This window comes from Phodopus roborovskii, unplaced genomic scaffold (genome assembly GCF_943737965.1).
Source record: "Phodopus roborovskii unplaced genomic scaffold, PHOROB, whole genome shotgun sequence".
Taxonomy (NCBI): domain Eukaryota; kingdom Metazoa; phylum Chordata; class Mammalia; order Rodentia; family Cricetidae; genus Phodopus; species Phodopus roborovskii.
In genome coordinates, this window is record NW_026126625.1 from 1,161,108 (window position 1) to 1,183,365 (window position 22,258).

At 43.0% G+C, this 22,258-nt stretch overlaps 1 protein-coding gene across 1 annotated transcript in view; it reads right to left on the reverse strand.

Moving 5' to 3' along the window:
• Positions 1-17,585: 17,585 nt before the first annotated feature.
• Positions 17,586-22,258, reverse strand: part of Sv2b (synaptic vesicle glycoprotein 2B) — a 64,893-nt gene continuing 60,220 nt past the window's right edge. Inside the window, exon 12 of the mRNA XM_051206569.1 lies at positions 17,586-20,452. Within this exon, the coding sequence (XP_051062526.1) occupies positions 20,269-20,452 (184 nt within the window). The 3' untranslated portion in view covers positions 17,586-20,268. The remainder of the gene's footprint in view (positions 20,453-22,258) is intronic.

Below are 22,258 nucleotides of genomic sequence, written 5' to 3' on the forward strand. Positions count from 1 at the left end.
GTCACAGTCAGCCATTGTGTATTTGAATTCTCTGCTTCCTCTCTCTCTCTGCTTCCTTCTGATTATCACAGGATAACATGAACTCAACTGTCTCCCATTGTTGTCTGAAACCTTGCTCACTTTTATTCCTTTTTTCTCTCAATTCTTCTTGCCTCATCTCTGTTGATATATACCCTATTTGGGTAATTCTTTTCTTCTTTCACTTCAGATCAAGCCTCAGGCCCTCTCTGGTAAATGTTTAATCTGATTTATGTACTTTCCAATTCCATTTGTTCCTGTTGTATAATCTATATTTTGTATTAGTATTCTTTATCCGGTATACCATTGTTATCCTACCTTCCTTTACTTCCAAATGCTATTGTTGCCATTATTTGTGTGAACAGACATAACATTAGTCTTCTGCTATAGCAATACGACACCTGGGTCTGGGGAGACATTTTATTTGAAAAGACACTTGCAAGCACAAGGACCTGAGTTCAATACCCACAACCACATTAAAAATGAATTAATTAATTAACCCAGTAATAATTAATTAATTTACTCAGTGGTGTGAACTGTAATCTCTGCTATGTAGGTAGAGGCAGGTGGATCCCTGAACTTCACCAGCCTGACCTACTTGTCAAGCTTCAGGTCAATAAAGAAAAGTTATGTCAAATAATAATAATAACAATGATAATAATAAAATCTGTAGTTGCCCTATGACCTCGCATACTTACATTTGCCTGCACATTGCTCAAGCAAGCATACACACATATCTATGGCATCTGATCTCTCTCGCAAGCAGTTTTTACAGCTCTCTGACTTACAACACATAGATAAATATTTTTCTGAGTTTGCTTTGTTTTGTTTTTTGTACATTGCATTTGTTTTCCAAAGTGGAAAGGATCTCTAAATGGTGCTAGTTTATAACACAAAAGTGAACCTTTAATTTAGCTGGCTATTTGAAAATGTGGCTTGTACTAGATTTCTTGGAATCAAGCAGACAGTATTAATAAAGCCAACAGACTATATGAAATGATTTACAGAAACAACGTGTAATTTTCTCACCATTACTTTTATGGGAAAATAGCTTATCTAAACTGCCATGTAGGGAATGTTTCTTTATATACTGTCTAATTTCCTGGTGGAAACTAAATCTTTTCAATGGTGGATCATAACAGCTCTGGGTACCAGTGTCTCTGAAAAGATTGCGTTTGTTATTCTCCTAATTTGTTGTTGTTCTTGTTTAGTTGCTGCTGGATTTAATATGAATGTGACTCCTGATGCTGTTTCCTAGAGATGTATAGACTTGGGTGTGGCATAGTCACCTGGCAGGCCTTGATTTCCTTCCCCTACATCTCCCAGAAGCCCAGCTCTCCTAGAAGCCTCTAGCCAATTTCACTGCCCTCACCAGTCCCCTGAGGTAGAAATGTACTCAAACCTAATCCGGTCGGATTCCTGATGTTCATGTTGGAGATTTGTTTTGACCCCAAAAAGGATCTCCAGTCCCCAATTGTAAGCAAACGAGCTGGTCAACAGACTAAGCTATGCTTTCACTGGGCCTGCGTGCCAGCTGTCTCTCCCCACAGCATTTGAGAAGGTCCTTGGGTTTGAGCATCACACTTTAAATGACATCAGCTGCTTTGGGAGGGGAGTAGGAACATCTACGTGCTTTGTGGACAGTTTTGCTAACTCTCTGTGATGTAGCTGGGGGGGAGGGGCAAGGGAATGCTGTTAGCTTCTCTCTGCTCTAGAATGGATGCTCAGTGAGAAGGATACCATAGATTGGGGTCTCTGTGTCTTGCCTGCTGTGGCTTATAGGCTAGAATAAAGAGTGTATAGGAAACTCTAATACCCTCAACCTACCCTAGTCCACAGTGCAGGGTAAGCAGAAGGGAGCCTCTACCTGGGACTCTGTCTCAACAGCAAGTGCATAGGAACAAGATGGGGAATGCTAGTGTCTGCTCCTCTCAATAGAACAGTCTCTGGCTGGTAGCAAATAGACAGGGACTCCTGGGTTCTTGGCTGCAGCTTTCAGACATGGAGCGAATTTGGTCAGCAGACAAGTTGAAGAAGCGAGCTCACTTCACGGGAAGGGAACAGGTAGACACACCCCATTTCCTGTTCAGTGCCCATAGTCTCCTGAGTAGCTCTATGCACTTGCTGTTGGCCATTGAGACCTCTTCCATCGGCTTCCAGGAGATTTGAACCCTGATGAGTGGGTAGAGTTCCATGCTAGCACCAGAAGTTGATCTCCAGTCACTAGCCTTGCATAAATAATGTTTGCAACCCATGAGTGTATAAACATAACAAGTAAAAGCATGTAAGGATTTTACTCCCGACATGTTCGTGTATAGATGTAGAAACTGAGGCCCAAAGTCATTAGTTCAAGGCTATCCCCACTTGCTAGCAGTAGGGCTTGGACTCATATTGAGGTATATTTCAAATGTGTATCCTTTTTTGTACCTCACCCCTCATCATCGGTTGCTACATACAGTTTCTGCGAGTGTCCTTAACCCCTTTTCCTGGCCCCAAATCATTCTCTAGTACTCACCACACCTCCATTGTTTTGTGGTAACTTGCCCTGAGGATTCCTGTTAAGTCTCTGCCATATTTTACTCTAGAGAAGCATGATAATGGAATGAGACCAGAGTATTTTCCAGCCCACAGTAAACAAGTGGAATCCTACTATACTCAATGAATTGAAAGGCACTAAATTTACTAAGTTTCTATTCCCAAGAAAATCTATTGCCTTCCCTGAATGAAGGCAGATGTGATCATTATAAAGAAAGCCCATAGTGCATGGTGGAAATGCCTGCAGTTCTCTAATGATAGATACATGTCACCATACATTAGTGAAAATCCACAGCCATGCAGAGCCATGCAGGAGCAAACTGTGGACTTGGGCTGACAACTGTGTGTCATTATAAGTCCACTGATGTGTCACTCTTGGGGAAACTGTCTCTGTGGGTATATGTGGGGAAATCTCTATAACTTCCTTTCAGTTTTCTTAAAATTGCCTGCTCCCCAAATTAAGTCTTAAAACTAAAGGGTGTCTTCCTCAAGGACCAGGAGAGATGCTTTAACTGTATTCGTGCTGGAATAGAAAAGCCAATTAAACGCCATGTTGAAATGCATGACATTCCCATCAGGTATTTTTCCCTTTCATGTGACCAACCATCTGACAGTTTAAGGAGGTAGGATTAACAGCTCATGTCTGGATGAGCTTGTCATGGGGCTTAGTTGCCTCTCCTAGATCAGGAAACAGGGCTGGGCCAGAAACACCTGCCTTGTTCCCCTAAAGCCCTCCTACCTCCTCCAGCTGGGCCCCACCTCATAAAGGTTGCACAACCTGGCAAAACAGTGTCCCCAGCTGGAGACCTAGTATTCAAATATGTGATCCCAGGGGAGAACACTTGACATGCAATACATGGCACTTCCTACAATAGCTAAAATATACAAAGGAGCAATCCTGAGCCTTGGTGAGGGCATAAAGCAACCAGACTGCTGGAAAGATAACAATTGCTACAATTTCTCTGGAAACTTACAGCGGTGTCTGTTAAAACTTTAGTGTATATGAATTCTAAACTCCAGCAGTTCTGCTCTGAGTACAGACCCCACTGAGATGCAGATACACATTCAACAGAACTGTAAGAGTAGAAAAGGTAAAAGTTGGAAATGACCTCATGCTCTGCAGGGAGCTACAGTAGTTTACAGTATGTTATTAAGGACCATCATTGTGAACGGAAAGGAAACAAAGTTGGGCAGAGAAAGGGATGTTTGGGCTAGAGTGCAGTCACATGACCTGCCTGATTCTACAAGGAGTCCTGAGCCTGGGATGAGAGCCCAGGCTGTCCTGTTTTCAGAATCCACAGTGTTAGATATACCTACCTCGACAGAGATGTGCAACCTTGGGCAATACAGTTCTCCTTAGCCAGTGGAGCAGAGGAATAGTATCTCCTTCAATACGGAGAGGTTATCCAGACACACAAAACAACAGAATGAGAAAACACAGTGAATGAACTGAGGGAAATTCACTCAAGGAAAAACAATACAGTCATAAGAATAATGAAATCGTAGAACCAGACATACTGAGGAGGCTACAGAGCAGATGGGAGAATTCCAAACATACAAGTTTCTAAAGCAGCCACAGAGGAGGGTGGCGGCTCGTCTGGTCGCAGTGGACAGGACCATAGAGAGTTCTGCTCACAGAGTCTCTTGGTTTGAGTTCTGGGGATGCAGGGTAAGGAGATGTCAGGGAATTGCACATGTGACTTGTGAACTTTTTTTTGAATGGATTTTTTCCCCCTCTGATTAAACTTTTCTTAAGCAGAAAAATAAAAGAAGAGGGCTCAGTTGAGATGGAGGAGGAGCAATAGAAAATGGGAAATAGTGAATTAAAAATGATAATATGTCTATAAGTAGTATAAGCAATAAGTTACTTGGATTTTGTGGTCTAAGGGCCCTTTCAGTTAGTTCTTGCCTCTCGTTTGCCAGGTTTCTCCTGTTCTAGGTGGTGTTGGAAGACAAAGGAGAATATAAATCAAGGAAAAAATAAGAGTAGGCATGGTAGTCCTAAATCTCTCAAAAACCTCATGACCTGGATGGGGCCCAAATGGGACCAGGAGGGCATGTGGCAGGTTCAGCCTTCCAGAAAGAGTAAGGGACAATGATAAGGGGAACATCCCTCTGCTCATCTGCCCTACTTCAACAAGGACAGCTCCCACTGAAGATACGGCCTATTTCTGTGGCCTGGAGCCCCCCCCCCCCAGTGCCACCCACTACAGAGCAGGTCCTGGCTTTCTTTAGAATAGTTCCATTCAGTCACGTCTCCTTTAATCTTATTTGACTAAAGATAACTCTGCTTTGTTGGACAAAATCGCATCTGGAGTACAGCATCTTCCCAGAGAATGGGCCCAGATGGTAGAGGTATTTAAGGAAATACAGTTTTCCAAACTGGGGATTTGTAACCCCTTCTGATTTCATTTATACGATTTGCCAAGCCCCTCCCCCTGCTGTGACCTTTACAGGCTGCTCAAGTGCCAAGGGAGTTGTGTGATGTAGTCATAGTAACCTTGAAAGTCACTATGCTACACACACACACACACACACACACAAACACACACACACACACACACTGGGGGGGGGGAGGCAAAAGCTTCACCCACCAGCTACAACTCCAATAATGACTTTCATTCTTCTTCAAGTGAGCTTAAAATACCAGACACTAAAGCTGAGCGAACCCCCGCATGTTGTGTTTTTGTCACTATGTCTAATTAGTATTCACACTGAAGGTAGAAACCATAGATGGGTGGCAGGTTGTTTTCCGCTGAAGACTTTCTTTGGGTTGAGAATGAGGAATTCATACCCCCTACCCCTCACCCCCACCCCTCACCCTCCCCACCCCCTGCTAAAACAGAAACTTGAAATTGAAGGTGGCCTTAAAGACGCACACTTTCCTGTTTTCACTTTCCTTGCAGTAATAATTATTCTTGGCTAATCACATTGGCTTTTAAGGCAGGTAATTAGTGCTTTCAACACAGTAACTGAATTCTCTGGTGGCAAATACCTGCATTCCACCATCCAGGTCCCCATTATTTGACCAGGAGCTGAATTTCAATAAGAGGAGATAAGAATCCCCATGAATGTACAGGTTAGGCCACACCTGAGTTAGAGAGGAGAGTTTCCAGATGGTTTTGGGAAAGCAAGCATGACCAGTTCCACATTCGGATCTGAGCCAGATCAGAAATCCTTGTCTTAAGACCAGAGGAAGGCCAGTGAGATACCTCAGTGGGAAAGACAGCTGAAGCCAAGCCTGACCACCTGAGTTCAATCCCCATAGCAGCCTGCACAGTGGGAGGAGAGAATGGCTCCAGCGAGCTGTCTTCTGATTGTCTCACACACACACACACACACACACACACACACACCATGGCATGAGCATGCACACACACACACTATGGCATGAGCATGCACACACACACACACACACACACACACACACACACACTATGGCATGAGCATGCACACACACATACACACACACACACACAATATAAAATAATGTGAAAGACAAGAGGAGTCTGACCTGCAGAAGTCCAAACTTAAAAATCCAAACTTAAAAGTCCAAACTCTTTTACACTACATCACCGCTGAAGAGCAGAGTAGCTCTTGGGGAAGGAGGTCCAGGGATACACTGCTCCAGGCCCTCGCCACCCTCCATGGTGAAAGCACTGGCTTCAACATTGGTCCTATGTGCTCTGCAGTGGCATGTTTGAGATACCCCTCACTCTCTTAGTCTCTTGTAGAGCCATAGAGGGAAGTTTTCCTCTGGGAAGGTGATCTAGGGATCAGGGCATATGGAGCATACAAAGACTGGGAAAGCCACTATCAGTGTGCTCTGGTGTAGTGTAGTGATCCACTCATTTCCACACCTAAGGCCTTAAACTACCCTCCATTTTATATGTAAGCATTCATTAGGATGGCCAGTTCTTTGGTCATGCCATGTGATAACTGCTGGTGAGTGCACTGTGTGAACGTGTGTGTGTGTGTGTGTGTGTGTGTGTGTGTGTGTGTGTGTGTCCAAGGGTGGCAGGAAGCAAGAGGACTTCACTGCAAGAAACTTGTCAAACTTGCGTGGCTGATGGCCATAGTGGCTACCATGGAAACAGAGGCTAGGCCAAGAGGAACTCGGATGACATAAAAGATGCAATCGATGTGTCCACAGAAGTGGAGTAACATCTAAGCAGGTAGGAGATGCAGGCCTGGATGCTCAGTCACTTGTTAGGGGAATAGTAGTGAATGGACTGTCCATTACTGACTCCAGGATGCAAGTCCCCACTCCAGCATCTTTTCCAGGCATTGTACTGTGATGGTTTTCATGCACTTGAAATGCTGCTTGCCAGTGGGCTCACCTTCTACCCCTCTGACCTGTTGGTAGGTAGGGTGCTGTGCCAGGCCCAAGACCGGGGTCCAGGTGCTGGACTTTTTTGTTCCCCTGTCGGGCTCTCCGAACCCTTTCTCTCTGTATTTCTAGAACCTCTTGTAATGACCTATTTCTTGCTTCCCTGTGAACCACCTGCTACTCCCTTCTGACTTGGTCTTGTTCCAGGCCCTCTTGCCTTCTGTCTCCTTCCCTCATGATCTCAGTCATTCTCTCTCTTCTCTTTAGCATCTTCCTTTTTGGCCTGGCTTCCTGGGGGGAAATCCTAGATGCAGTGTAAATTAGATCTGAGAACTTGATGAAAATACATTATTGATTTCAGAAGCAAGATTGTGTAAATTGCTAGTAGTCGATTCTTATTGCTGGAATTTCTTTGACAAAATTAGGAAGCAGAAATTCTTTAAAACAAGGCTGCTTAAAAAAAAAAATGTAAGGGTCAACCCATGAAGACTTCAATGCCCAGCATTTTAGAGACAAGTTAAGCTACTGAATTTTGTTCAGTTTCTCCACACTTCTCACCTCTTCTTCCATGTGAGACACTTCATTTTCCTACAGCCACTTTTATGTGGTATGTGACCTGTAACTATTCAGTATACATTTGTGTCCTATACACCAGTCTTATACACCAGACCACATTCCGTCTTCTCCCGTGTTCCTCGGGGTTTTCTCCACAGGTGCCACTCACCTTTGAATGGGGTTACACACCAACAGAAATGAAGTGGGAAAATGCAATAAAATGATGACGAGATGGCTCAGCAAGCAGATGCAAACAGGATAACTGAGTTCAGTCCCCAAATCCATGTAAAGACAAGCACACACACACACACACTACACCTCACATGAGCTAGTGGCTGACAAGGACCTACCACTTACAGCCAATGCCCAACATAACAAGAATTTAATCAAACCACATACCTTCAGCCAAGAAAAGGTTGAAATTCAAATTTTAAAGAACGGCTATTAGTGCGCATACATTATTTTGCTCCATCATAAACTGGAAAAGAAATGTAAGTCAAAGTAGTATAAGTCAGGAAGTATGTCTGTATAGATTTAAGTGTCATTAAGAACCACATGGTAATCTAATTTAACATGCCTATCTACAGATCCAAATGTAGCACCCACATATGAGACAGAACATGCAATACTTGTCTTTCTGGGTCTTGGTTACCTCAATCAAAATGATTATTTCCAGATCCATCATTTACTTGAAAATTCCATAACTTTGCTTTCCTTGACAGCTGAATAATATTCTATTGTGTAATGTACCACATTTTCATTATCCATTCATCTGTTGACAGACAGCTAGGCTATTTCAATTTCCTGGCTATTGTGAATAGATCAGAAACGAACATAGATGAACAAGTACTTTTATTATGGGATGTGGAGTTCTTTGGGTATATCCCCGAGAGTGGTATAGCTAGATCATAGATCTATTCTGGGTTGGGGAAGGGAACTTCCACACCAGTTTCTATGGAGACCATACCAATTAGCCACCCCCACCAAGAAGCTTCTATTGCACTAAATGGAAATTAATACAGAAACCCACAAATGATCTATACCTAGGAAATAGAAGATTGCAGAGTGCTCGGCTCTAAATGACACATCTATGTCACACCCCTTCCCTGAGAGGTCATCACAGAAGAGAGACTGGAAAGATTGCAGGAGCCAGAGGCAGTGGACATCCACAGTAACACAATGCAGGGCCATCGCACACACAGTGGCTGTGACTACAAGAACAAGACCTGCACAAAATCAAGCCAGCCAAAATCTCTGCATGGATGGAAGAGAAACTCATGACGTCCCATTCCTAGCTGAGGAACATTGACAATTGGTGACATCTGGGAGAGGGAAGTAAGTTTTCTTTGGGAGTGCAGACCCAGATAAGCTACCCATGCTTCCGCAGATGCCACTGCACTCATGCACATACAGGCAGCACTCAGCAGACTCGGTGGGTCTTAAAAAGATGATCACATCATCAGTGTGAGGAAACCATGGGAGGGGAGATATGGGTGAGGAAGGAGAGGGGAGGGAATGCGGGTATATTTGACCAATACAAGTATGAAATCCTCAGACAATAAAGAATAATTTTGAGAGTCACATAGCTGTCCTGTCTTAGTCAGGGTTTTTATTGCTGCAATGAAACACCATGACCAAAGAGATTACACTTCCACGTTGCTGTTCATCACTGAAGGAAGTCAGGATGGGAATTCAAACAGGGCAGGGTCCTGGAGGCAGGAGCTGATGCAGAAGCCATGGAGGGGTGCTGCTTACTGGCTTGCTCTTCATGGCTTGATCAGCCTACATTCTTGTAGAACCCAAGACTACAAGCCTAGGGATGACACTACCCACAATGGGCTAGACCACCCCCCCATGATCACTGAGTGAGAAAATGCCTTACAGCTGGATTCATGGACATATTTCTTCAACTGAGGCTCTACTTGTGTCCAGTTAACACACACAATCAGCCAGTCCATGGCCTTTAACTGTTTTCCTCATGCCCTGCGACATCTTGCTTCCTTTCATCAAAGCACACCCTCAAGCCCTTGCCCACTTTCTGCATTGCTAAGACTGCAGCCACAGAATCTGCAACACAACTATAGTCTCCTCTGGGATGAGTAAAGGCCTCTCTGTCATGAGTGGCTCCCAGGAGGCCCAGAAACTGATCTAAGGTTGTATTATCTTTCCTGTCCTTTTTTGCCCATGCTGTGTGCCTGTTTTTAATCTCTCTTCTGAAAGCCAAAAGAATCCTGTCACACAAGCTACTGCCAGGAAGTTCTTCTAAGAAACACAAGAGGACTAGAATTAAAGAAGCATCCAAGTCCCTCACCCATCTTTCTGAAAGCAATGTGGCTTCTTCAGTACCCTGGTTCTCCTAGTATACTCTAAGACATTTCCCTATGTGTTTGGGCCTGTGGAGAATCACCTATACTGGATGGGTGAAACTTAAGCTTCAAGAAATGAAATCTTAGAAAATGCTCTCTCTCCCTTGCTATCTCTCTCTCTCTCTCTCTCCCTCTCTCCCCTCTCTGTCTCTCCTCCTCTCTCTTTCTCTCTCCTCTCTCTCTCTCTCTCTCTCTCTCTCTCTCTCTCTCTCTCTCTCTCTCTCTCTCGCTGTCCACCTTCTCTAGGACTTCCCTTTTTCATCTACCATGTCACTGGTATCTCAGTTAAGGTGTTCATTCAAATCTGAGATCAATTTTCTCTGTGATTTTCCTGTAAACTAATCCTGAACCCATGTTTCCTTCAATAAAACACAAATCACCTGTTGCTAACTTGCTCCCTCTGCTGGTGAGCAATAAGCCGACCCTTAAATAAGTTACCTGGCCACACAGCCAATATGGCCTGTGCACTTTCTTACATCCAGTCATGAGTCCCTCTCAGTGCTTTGGTTTGCATGCATTCATGGGTGGGCGTTGTTCTCACTCTAGAGTCAGAACTTGTAGTCACTTTGCAGCCCTTTTTGTTTGAAGCCTTTCTGTGTTAAATATGAAGCAAATGTGATCAAACAACCAGCCCAAGGCCTGGAAGCCTTTCTCTAAACTATACCCAAGGGACTCTGGGCCTCCCAGAGGAGCTTCTTCTGGTATATGCCGATATCATTACACGACTCAGTTGTGCTTTGGACACAGTGCCCATTTCTGTGACCTCAGGCAGATCAGTGGCTATCTGATTTTACAGCTAATGTCAAGAGTCCCCTCCCATACGGAAGAATTCAGGCTTTGAGGAGAGGTCTTCTTGTTTAAACACATTATCCTCATGAATTTCCAGGCACACACACAGAATTTTTTTTAACAAAAAATTAACCAAGGACAGGAAACAGCGAAGAGCTGATGTGTCTGGGTTCAAACTCAGCTGTCTACTAGGATGGTGCAGGGAATGTCCACACCAGTGTTTAACAAGCGTTACTGATCTACAGTTCCTCCAGAAACAAAGACATTTCTTTTTTTCAGATCTGAGCATACAATAAGCCTGAGGGGACTCCAATGTCCTTCATAAAATGTCTTCTGGAGTCCTCTCTATATTCACCTACATACTAAACAACAGAGTGTGAAATAAGCATTTCCTCAGGTTGATCTTTCACTGGACAGAGACTGGGTGAAAGAGGTAACCAATCCTGGAGGAGAAGCAGCCTTGCTTATTCCAGGTAGCCACTGCCCTCTAGTGTTGGTACAGGAATAAAGCGTCAAACATCCTTAGATTGAAGTTTTTAATTAGCTGTGTGTCTCCGCAGCCTTGGCAGGTACCTTGGTGACCTCAGTAGGGTTGAATCACCATGTCTCTAAAGCTTCTAATCATCTCATTCACACCACGCTTCCATACTTCCATACCAGTTAGCACAGCCAGGTCTCTCCTCTGGATGCCCCAGTTCTCTCCACTATCTAGTAATTAACCATAAAGCTGGAGAAAACAAGGGGCTGGAGAGCGGCTTGGAAGTTAAAAGCACTGCTTCCACTTCCAGAGGACCCAGGTTCAACACCTACCACCTGCATGGTGTCTAACAGCCACTTATAACTCCTTTTCCAGGGGGATTCAACTCCCTCTCCTGGCCTCTGTGGGCACCAGGCGTGCCGTGCACAGAAAGTCATACATACAGGCAAAACATTCACACACACAGCATAAAAAAAAAATCCCAGCAAACAGGGACTTCACACCCAGCCAGCAACCAGCACTGCAGCAGTGCTGAACAACCCAGAGGTGGACTGTCCTCAACATTCAACCAGAGTCTCTCCATCATGTATGGTCATCCACTATGACCACACAAAAGTCACAAGGTGCAGGAAGAGGAGAGTCCTCTTAGGCCATGGTCGTGTGCCCTCTCTACATTTAAGATGGCTACTAATTTAGCGAACAGCAGCAGGGTGGCCCAGAAACACTGCTGGCTGATAGCCAGTCTCCACTGGGGCCTGTCTTGGAGATCAGTGGGCTGCTGCACTGTTTTACGAGCTGGGTAGTGGCGGTGGGAGCACTGATGTTGCTCTTTCTTTTTTAACCTTCATTTCAAATTTTACTTCCTTTTAGCGTGTTTCTAAAATTTCTTCATTTTAATTTTAATGTTTATATGCAGTGTCTTTTGATCATATCCATCACTCCCCCCCCCCTTTAAGTCCTTCCAAAACCCCAGTATCCCCCTCCCCACTTCACATTATACACTTTCTCTAAGTTTCTCTGAGTTGAACTAGCCTTATCCTTAGCCACATGGGCATGGGTATAGAGTCATCTCCTGGGGCAGGAGCAACACCCATAGGGATTTCCCCACAGCCCGGGGTCGGGGGCTGACTCTCCCTCCCATAGCATCCATCAACTGAATTGCTTTAATAATAGAAACTTTTATCAAAAACAATTTGTTTCATACTAGGAATGAACCCAGGGCCTTATGAATGCCAGAGGCAAGAGCTCTACCCCAAGTTGCACCCCAGCCTTTGACCCCAATTATTAGGAACTGTTTGATGTTTGGTGAGCGACTTAATCTATGCTTCTTATTCCCCCATTTCTACAAGGAAGAAAAACAACACATCCTTAAGCTATTACAGGAGCTACATGAGATAGTCTACACAGGTCCTTGTGAATTCCAGCTAATGTGAGGATTGCAAAGTTTTAAATCTTAAAAATTCATTCGCTGACCGCCAAATGGAATACTCATTGGAACATTTCAGATTCCCAGGGATGATGAGAAGGAAAGGGTTCAAGGGGAGAGGGGCAACTCGAGCAGGAAAAGTAGCATGAGAAACGCAGCACAACTGGGCCTCGCGCCAGCACCGGCAAATCGCTCACTCGCTGCAGTTGCTTCCTGGGGCTTTTTGTATGGACTGATATGAAAAACTCGAGGTGGGTGTACAGTCAAACTGACCCAGTGAGTTGCCAAGCCATGTTGAACTGGATGGCCTCTTTGCACATTGCTTGCAGACTTCCTCGTGGCTGTGTGCCACTCACTTGGCTGTGGTACTCTAGGACTGGTCATTGTGACGCAAAACTAAAAACAAAGCTGACTTTTAATTAATCTTTTCTTAATGGTGTCTTACAGAAAGATGGCAAGCTTCCCAAGGAGCATATCACCCCTCTTTGGTGTGGGCTGGTATGCGTCATCGGCACCGGTAGTGTTCCAAATGCCTTCTTTGGGTGGGTCATGACAGAAGAGAAAAGAAGATTGGCGGAGGGGGGAAACAGAGAGGGACGTAGAATGCATGTGATAATAAAGCACAGGATGGGCTAAAAAGGCAGAAAAAATGTAAGCAGCTGGAGGCAGGGAAAGAATGGGCCTGGCAAAGGCAGTGTGAGAAGGAGACACATGAGAACATACACACATGTATGAAGATCCCATGAAGAAATCCATTACTTGACCTTAACTGTTAGTTCTTTTAAAATCCTCCCCATGAGTTTTTTTTTTACCTACAAACTATTTTTCACTCTTCACTGGACAGAGTACCAGAGCATCCCAAGTACCTGAAGATACGGCCGCCTCCGTCAACATTGTTCTTAGTCACCACTGTGCCAGAAACCTCCTCAGCAGCTCACATCTAAAACGCTAGAGGTAGCTAGCGTCTCACCTGCTGAAAGACCTAGGATGGCACCTGTGTGGAAACTGCTGGGGGAACCACTCTGAGGACATTCCCACACCACAAATAGTTCCAGCTGTGGTTTTGATGAGGTTTGTTCCCATTCATACTCATGTTGGAGCCTAGTTCAATACAATGGAGCTGAAAGTTGTGGGGACCTTAGAGCATGGTAGGGAGGAGGAGGAACTGACTGGACCATAATTCACCCTCAGGAAGGGATTAATGTTGGTCTCTCAGAGTGGGTTAGGACTGATGGGAGTGAGTTAGTCCTAAAGACAGCAGGTTATTATAAGAGTGAGCCTGGCCCTTTCCTGGCTACCTTCCTTTCTCTCCCACTCTGTGAACTCTCTTATCAGGAGATGTCACTGGCATGTTTTTACTTAGCCAAGGAGTCCTTGACAGACACTGGCACCACATTGCTTAAACTTTACAACCAACAAAACCATGAGCCTTATTAACCTCTTCTCATTACACATGACCCAGAGTCAAGCGTTCTGTTATAAAAACACACAGTGGATGGGACAGTCATCCCAATATACTTTATCCTTTCTCAAACACTGACACTTTCCTAGGACCATCTTCCACCAAAGAATAAAGCCTATTAGCCCTTCAGTTTTTCACTAGAACCCAAAACTTTCCCAACTTAGGACATAACTTTGGAATTGGGAAAAGACAAAAGAAAACAAGCATACATTACTGTGAACTGCATATAAGCCATCAAACCCTGAGTCCTTTCTAATGCATCAATCTACTTAACCCACCAAACACACACACACACACACACAGAGAGAGAGAGAGAGAGAGAGAGAGAGAGAGATATTTCTAGTATAGTAAAGTTGGAGACATCCAGGATTCATCTGTGCCTTATTTTCATGTAGAAAAATAATCCTAAGTATCTCCACTATTGAAGTCTAAAATGCACTTGTCCCTCACATTGCTGTTTGGCCTATTTGAAATAAAGCATGCTTTGAAAAATTGCATAAGCTATCTGATAAATATTTCAAATTTTCAAAAATCTTTTTCTATTTTGTTCCTATGTAAAAATTAAAAACTGACTAATCCATGGTGTGTATATTAGGCAAATATGTGTGTCTGTGTCTGTCTGGTGTGTGTGTCTGTGTGTGTGTTTTGTGAGACATTTTTTATGTTTTTATGTCATAAGTACCTACATTGCACTTTCCCAAAATACAAATTTTTAAAAATGTTGGGTTTCTTTTCAATCCATCTATTAATCTCCCAGGATAAGCACACACACACACACACACACACACACACACACACACACACACACACACGTTCAGAGTTACCTACACAGCATGCTTTCTCTGGTTCCACCAGTCATAGCTGAGCAACACACTACCAAACTCCTTTAAAAATGATGATCTATGGTGATATCACATCTCCACTATTCAATGTGAACACTGGAGGCTGTTTTTAAAGTGACCTCTCTTAAAACCATTAGCACAATGCCAGTGATCACATCACATGCTGTCTAATGAATTTCAGTAGGAAGGACTTTAACCAGAGACTCATTTCTAATCCATTCATCAACTGCTTAAAAGTTTTCCCACTCATTCTTAAACAATGCTTTGTGATATGATGTCCTTGGAAAGCTGTTTTTATTAATTTGCCTTTACACTGACAAGTCCAAATTACATATATTTGTGGTACGCAACATGCTTTGATATATAGATCTGTGCTGCATGGAGATAAGCTGTATAGGCAGTTATGGTCCTCTAAGACTGGGCTTCCTGGTAGCTCTGTACCCAATTTTGTGTGGGCACACACTCTGATGTTTGCACCACTTTAGAACAGCCTAACATTCATTTCTCAGAACACACCTGCTTCTCTGGTTAAACACATGCCTAAGTATATATTGTCAGGTGGCTAACTCAAGCTATTTAACTCCACATAGTTATCTCCTTTTCATTTTTCCTTTTGATGTAATAAAATGCTGTTTTTGTAGGCTTTTTGTTCTGATTCTGCTGACATCATCACAAATGCTGATTTGAAGAAACCTGAACTACTGAGCATGTCTATTGTAAGTGAAGGTCAGGGCTGCCATTTTTAATGGTTTGTTCTCCAAAGTGACAGGAGCTGTGCTTCAGTACACGTCCCTGCCTAAGTGAAAGTACCAAGCATGGTGCCCACATTAACTTCAGGAGAAGACATCTCCACATGTCTCCATGAACACTAACATTTTAAAGTGTGCCGAAGGTAAGTGGGCAGCTAAATGTGCATTTAATGTGAGGTGACTGTAAGTACTCTCTCTCCATTCATGAACTGAACCTTACATAGGTTATGGGATGAGCCTGCTAAATAAATTTCCTGCCCAACCCATGACTTACAGTAACTAACAACTTTCATTCTTCCATTTCACATCTGTGAACAGTTCTAGTCTGTTTTTCATTCCATTAGTAATCTTACAAAAGCTGTGTATAAAAATTCTTCACCATGCCTCTGCAAATTAAATAAAATGTGCCTAAAGCACACTTGAATTCAAAGGTGCTTTGTGATTGATTTGCAAAATGGCTCTGGGCTATGTCCAAAGATGGCAGGGCTACCCACACAGCAGCACAGCATTTTAACTTGGGAAAATCCTCCTAGGATCAGATCCCTGACACAGCACAAGGGCACGGGAGTTCTGTAAATTGTGTCCCATGGGATCTGCCCTGCCTCATCTCTAAAGGGAAAAATCTTCCCATCCTTGTCAAGAGTGTCACCAAGCAAGGTCAGCTGGTTTCAACCTCACTCTGTCATGATCATCAGGTAGAGAAAAGCTTGTAGAATCAGACTGTCACTGGAGAGACATAGTAGTTCCATATACCAAAGGCATATTTGTTTGCAAAAGTCTATAAACACAGCCACTACAAACAAACCAAGGGGAAATAGTCAAGGCAGACACCAGCAATCCCAGGTGAAAGCTACCCCTGCTGAGACTAGGAAGAGGCAGAGCTGGACCACCAGACATGGCCCAAAGGCCAATCCCTGGGGGGAAACCAAAGTCTATAGAGATGAAAATGTCACACTAACACCAAAGAGTCCCTGATGTCTGCCATTAGTCAACACCTTTGAAATGGTTTTAAAAACTCTGTCACCCCATCCCCATTCCAACAAATCTAAAAATCTAAGTACTTTGCTATGGACAAGTTGACTGTACTTCTCCAAATGCAATTTGGGGACTAATACCACCCACATCATACAGAAGTTTGTTTAAAATGTTGATTCTCAGACCCTACACCATACATACAAAACCAGAGTCTCTGGGGATGCAGCCAAGCTGTATGTTCAGATTCGTGTTGGGGGTGGGGTGTACATGCACATGAGTATAGAGACCAGAGGACAACCTCTGGTGACATTCTTCAAGCAGTGTTCACATTTTCCTTGATGTTTCTTATTAGCCTGGAAGTCCCCAAAGAGACTAGGCTGACTGTCCATCAATATCAGGGGTCCTTTCCACCTCCCAAGTATTGGGATGATTAGAAAGACACAATGTACAGCTTAGTAGGGTCCTGGGGATCTGGCCCAGGACCTCATGCTTGTCGAGCAAGCACTTCAGTGGCTGAGATTAAAGCCCCGGTCCCCCAGTCCAGGTGATTCTGATGAACAATAAATTTAAGAAGAATGATTCACTGGTTTGCTTTCTTTTTGTACCAAAAACTCACTTTGAAGAAATGATGGTCATGTACCCTGTAAGTATATTTCCCAGCATGCCCTGCAGCAAGGGAGGTCAATGATGCTCATGTGGAAGTAACTGAGAGGGACCCCAGTAAAGCAGGTTTGAAAGTGACTAGTTCCACTTGGAGAGTTAGTCTAGAAAAAAAGACAGCATCTTACTGGGCCTTGTTGCACAGTCCTAGCTCCATAGGTGGCTGAGCCACATTTACCAGCCTCTCTAAGTCCACATATGATAAAATAAGAAAGGCAGAAGAAAGAATTCTGTCACCTTAGAAGAGAGCTGGGTACCTGAAAATGTTCTCTAGCCTCAGTTCTTAGAGAGTCGCTTACGGTTATTTTTATTGATTTTGCCATGAGTCAACATGGCAAAAGTGGAGTTATTTATTACATGATCTCAAGCTCATGGGCTACAAAATTTCAGAAACAGGACACCTCTTTCACTAATTAGTTTTAATAAAATGAAAGATCAAAAATCAGCATCAGGAGATCACACAATACAGACGAGACTGTTGAAAAGAAGAACTCCCAAACTGACCATCATAAAATCCATCATGAACCACAAACAGTCTTGTTCAGAGAAGGAATGACTCTTCACTTTCACCCTCTATGGATGCCATGAAGAGGGCAAAATAGAAGATGGATAGGTAAGAATATTGTACATTATCCCCCAATGACCTGCCATAGAGACTATTTTTAAAGACTTATTCATCTCATCAGGAGTGACAGCAGTTATGAAATGGCCAGGTATTATGGCCAGATAATCCTTCATGAGAGAGGTTGCAGACAAGGGCTGCATCCTTCACACAGCCCATGTGATGGATGGGATGGGAATTGTCCTTGGTAGGTTGGGTAGTTAGTTTAAGGATCCATAAATGTAATGTAGAAGACAGAGCTTAGAAACTAAACAGAGTTAACCTACAAATGGCTGCAGCTACCCCTGCACTCAAAAATTAATCAGATTACAAGATCCATCTGACTGAAAACGTAGACTCTGTCTTATACATTTCTTAAGCGGTAGCTGCTCACTGAGGTGTATTGTCCCATTAAAGAATACTGTTATGAGGGATTTGTAATCACAGATTTACACAATTCTCTCATGATCCTAGCCAATGCATTCCATATCACAAGAAAATGGGAAAGGATATTGTAGCTATAGTACAGAAAGTCTCTCATTATCAACAGAGTGGTGTGTTAGTTAATGCCTATAAAACACCAAGAGAAGCGTTAATACATTCTGTATATTTATATATATTTATATTTGGGGGAATCGGGGTGTCATGTCAGAGCTGATGTGGCATCTTCCTTCCCTATACAGAAAGTGAGGGAGGTGTAAAGAAGTGTGAACCAGAGAAGCAGAGTAAACATGTCAGCCAGACTTGAGGATAGGAGAAAAGGTCTCAAAAAATCCACTCATTCCCCCTGCTGGATTACACTCTGGAGGATTACAGAAAGATGGCTTCAGCTGTATACGGGTTCTACATAACCCACAAAACTGAGAAAACACTCAATGTAGCCATTAGTCTCATTTAGATTTGGGGAGGTTTCTAATGCACAAAGTTTAGCACTTTATAGCTCCTGGGTGTGCTGCAAATAAAAAGAGCCAACTAGTTCTTACAGATTGATGTTCCCCTGGCCCAGGCAAGCACAGCTCCAATGACAGGAACCCCTAGCTCCCTGTCTCTACCACTGCTAGATAACCCCTGATGAAAAAAAAAAGTTGTTCTTTCAACATGGAGTCAAGGCCTCAGATGATGGCTGACACCATCCAGAACAGTTTGTCCTGACTTCCTCTCCCAACCCGCTTCCACATTCAAGTTCCAAACTGGATCTCAGGATAGATTCCTTAGAGCACTGAAGAAATGAATGTATTTAACACCCATCACATCCTAACTTCCACCCTAATGGCCTGTTTCAAAATCCCTGGAGCAGGGTGTAGAGCATAGATTTCTCATAGGTCCGAAACATCATAGTAAATGTGCATCGTGTTCTCCTGCTAAATCAAACAGGAAGAACTCACATTTTGAAGAACTTTTTCCCAACTTTAGTCAGTTACCTGTGTTGTTTTAGTCTCTATATAGAGAGTGCCAGCAGCCATAGAACACTTCCTACTGCTTCTGAGTAAACAGCAGAGTCAAATGGCCCTGGATTTAAGCTTCACAAATGGTTATAGGAGAGAAAAGTAACTGCACCACTAAATTGAAAAGTTCCAAGGTGATGGAAACTACTCATGGCTTGCTTTGTACATTCTCTTGACAACAGGCTCTATAGCTGTATTGAAATTGTGGTCAACTGTCATCCAATTGCACCAAGTTTCCAGGGACCTTGAATGGCAAATCCTTCCCAAATATGGCTAAAACACTGGCAACGTTTGCAGCTACCATTTGTAGAAATAAAACCTCAAAACTGTTATATACAAACTCAGTTTACAGAATACACATTTTTAGGTTTCTCTGACTAGAGCAGAATCATAAATATCATTCTTAATGTATCATCTCTTCATTGTGCAAAGTTGAGGACGCTTTGGAAGAAAAGTCAGTCTATACAGAATTTGCTTAAATATTTGGTTTTCCTATATCAGAGTACCTTCAATACTACTGTGCCAATTTAAAATTGAAAATATTATTGGTGATACTTTCTAATGCAAATGTATATCTCCTTCTCCTAGCCCAGTATTCACGTAATGACCTCAACTCCCAATGGAGGCAATCTGCTAGGTCACAGGGCTCCTGGGAGCTTTGTGGAGGAACTTAATTGTTTGTTGCCCTCGATTTCAATCTGAAATGCAAATAATTCCTCGAGCCTCATTTACAGAAACACATATTCCTTGCTCACTGTATGTGTTTGCTGGATTCTCCTCCCCTTCCCTGCCTTGGATGGAGAGACCTGAAACTAAGCACACAGTTTTGGGATCCTAAGGGTGACTCAGGGTACCCCTAGTCAATCACCTGAGTTACGAATGTATTGACAACTGAAGTGGGTCCTAAACTAGGGATCTCAAAGTCCATTTCTCCTCCTGTGTTGTCCATGGTATCCCATGGACAGTGAGAGGTGGGAGTCGTGGCTGTGCTGGAGTGTCCTGGAGAAGATCATCCCATCTTTCTCCCAGTGAGTTGTTCACATCAGGACCTGCTCTCGGGTCTCTGGCAGTCGAAGGGCAATCAGGCCACCGCCAACCAGAGAAGCAGCAGCCAGAAGAATGGGAACCACTTTGGTTATCCCAACAAAAGAAGCAAAGATAGTGTTTCCCAGGATGGCGCCAAACTTGCACAATCCATTGAGGATGCCAAAGGCTGTAGCCCTGGAAAAGAATACAAGAAAGAACTCTGTGAAGTCCTGGGCCTCGCTAGATGAGCCTTACCCTGTTGTAAGAAGAGGAGCTGTGGCAGTACATTTTTTACCTAAATATAAAAGCAACATCTTTTTTGCCAACATTGGAAATTCAGAATAATAGAAAGATATAGGGACATTTAAACTAACAACCACTAGTAACGTTTTAAAGTAATGCCTTCAAGCTTCCTCATCCTCCCAAGTTATAAGGATTTGCTTACAGAAAAACACCAAAAAATTAAGCTGCATGCAAAATAAAATGTGAGTGCACCCCTTTCACAACACTCTCAGGACACAGACTGCTTGCTCACCCTGAAAAGCAGGTACCCAAGTGTAAGACTACATTTCCCAGAGTTCCCTGCTGCTGGCTGTGTGGACGTGATTTCGTTTAGGCCAATGAGACAGAAGTGCAAGCAGAGCTACTGAGAAATTTCCTGAAAGAAGATTTGAGTGGGCTTTTGTTCTCTCTTTGTTTATTTTTTACCCCCTTTTGTCTTAAGTCTTTCAACAGAGATGGTCTGTGGTGGAATATAAGGAAGGGACAGTAACAACATAAGCTGCTAATGGAGAGGATATGCAATGCCTAATCCCCACGCTGTTCGGATTTTCTATTGTCCATGACAGAACCCAGTACCCTAGGTCGCATTTCAGTGGTAACCATCAGGAATCACATAGCCTGTCCTAACCCTGCCAGTATTAAGCAGTGGTTCTCAACCTGTGGGTCGCGACCCCTTTGGGGGTTTTAAATTACCCTTTCCTGGGGTTCCCCTAAGACCATTGATAAACAAAGATATGAATATCACAATTCGTAACAGTAGCAAAGTTACAGTTATGAAGTAGCAATAAAAATAATCTTATGGTGGTGGTTGGGGAGGGGGTTAACCACAACATGATGAACTGTATCAAAGGGTCTCAGCATTAGAAAGGTTGAGAACCACTGGTATACAGGAGCAGTATTTTCAAAATGGCCATTCCCAGGCTGAAGTAAACTGTTTCTCTTGTATATCAAAAGTTTAGGAATGTTGGCATCTGCTTTACAGTTACAGATCTTGTTCTACTGCTATCTATACATGAACAACATGGCACCTTTATGAGCTCCAGCCCCAAGCTGGGTCCTTCTGTATTTGCTTTAATTTTTTTTCCATTTTCATATGCATGCTTTTCTAAATAAAATTTAAAATGATGTTTTTTCCCCCAACTTTCCAGGAGAGGAAAAGTCTCACCGAATTTTTAAAGGACTTGGAAAAATTGAATGAAACTTGTCATTTTTCTGAGATTAAATCGTCTTATCCACAATGAAAAGTGTCTTGATTTCTATTTTATGTTAGCTTCTATATTGTAGTAAAAGTTTATGGTTTTAATCATGAATGTTTCAAGTTGGCTTCTAGATATTTTATAACTTCTCCTGTTATCAGGTGTATTTTGAGAACATTTTTAACTTTTTTGATATAGCTAAACATTTACATTCTAAGATTTTATTTTTGATCGCCTAATGTTTCTAAATTGTATCTTTATTTCCCTGTCCTAAATTTCATATCTGTAAAGCCACAGCCCATTCAATAATGTCCATTGTGCTGTCTCTTACTATTTATAAAACTTGGCATCCTGTGGTTCAGGAAAGGGTCTTCAAATATGGTATGAGGGCACAACCATAGCCATCCAAACCCTGGACAGTGTGTGGTTGACATTAGGAATGTCACTAAAAGAATTCAGAGTTTCATTTACCCATCCTCCATATCATGCCTATTCCTTATGAGCACTTATCTGCTGTACTTAC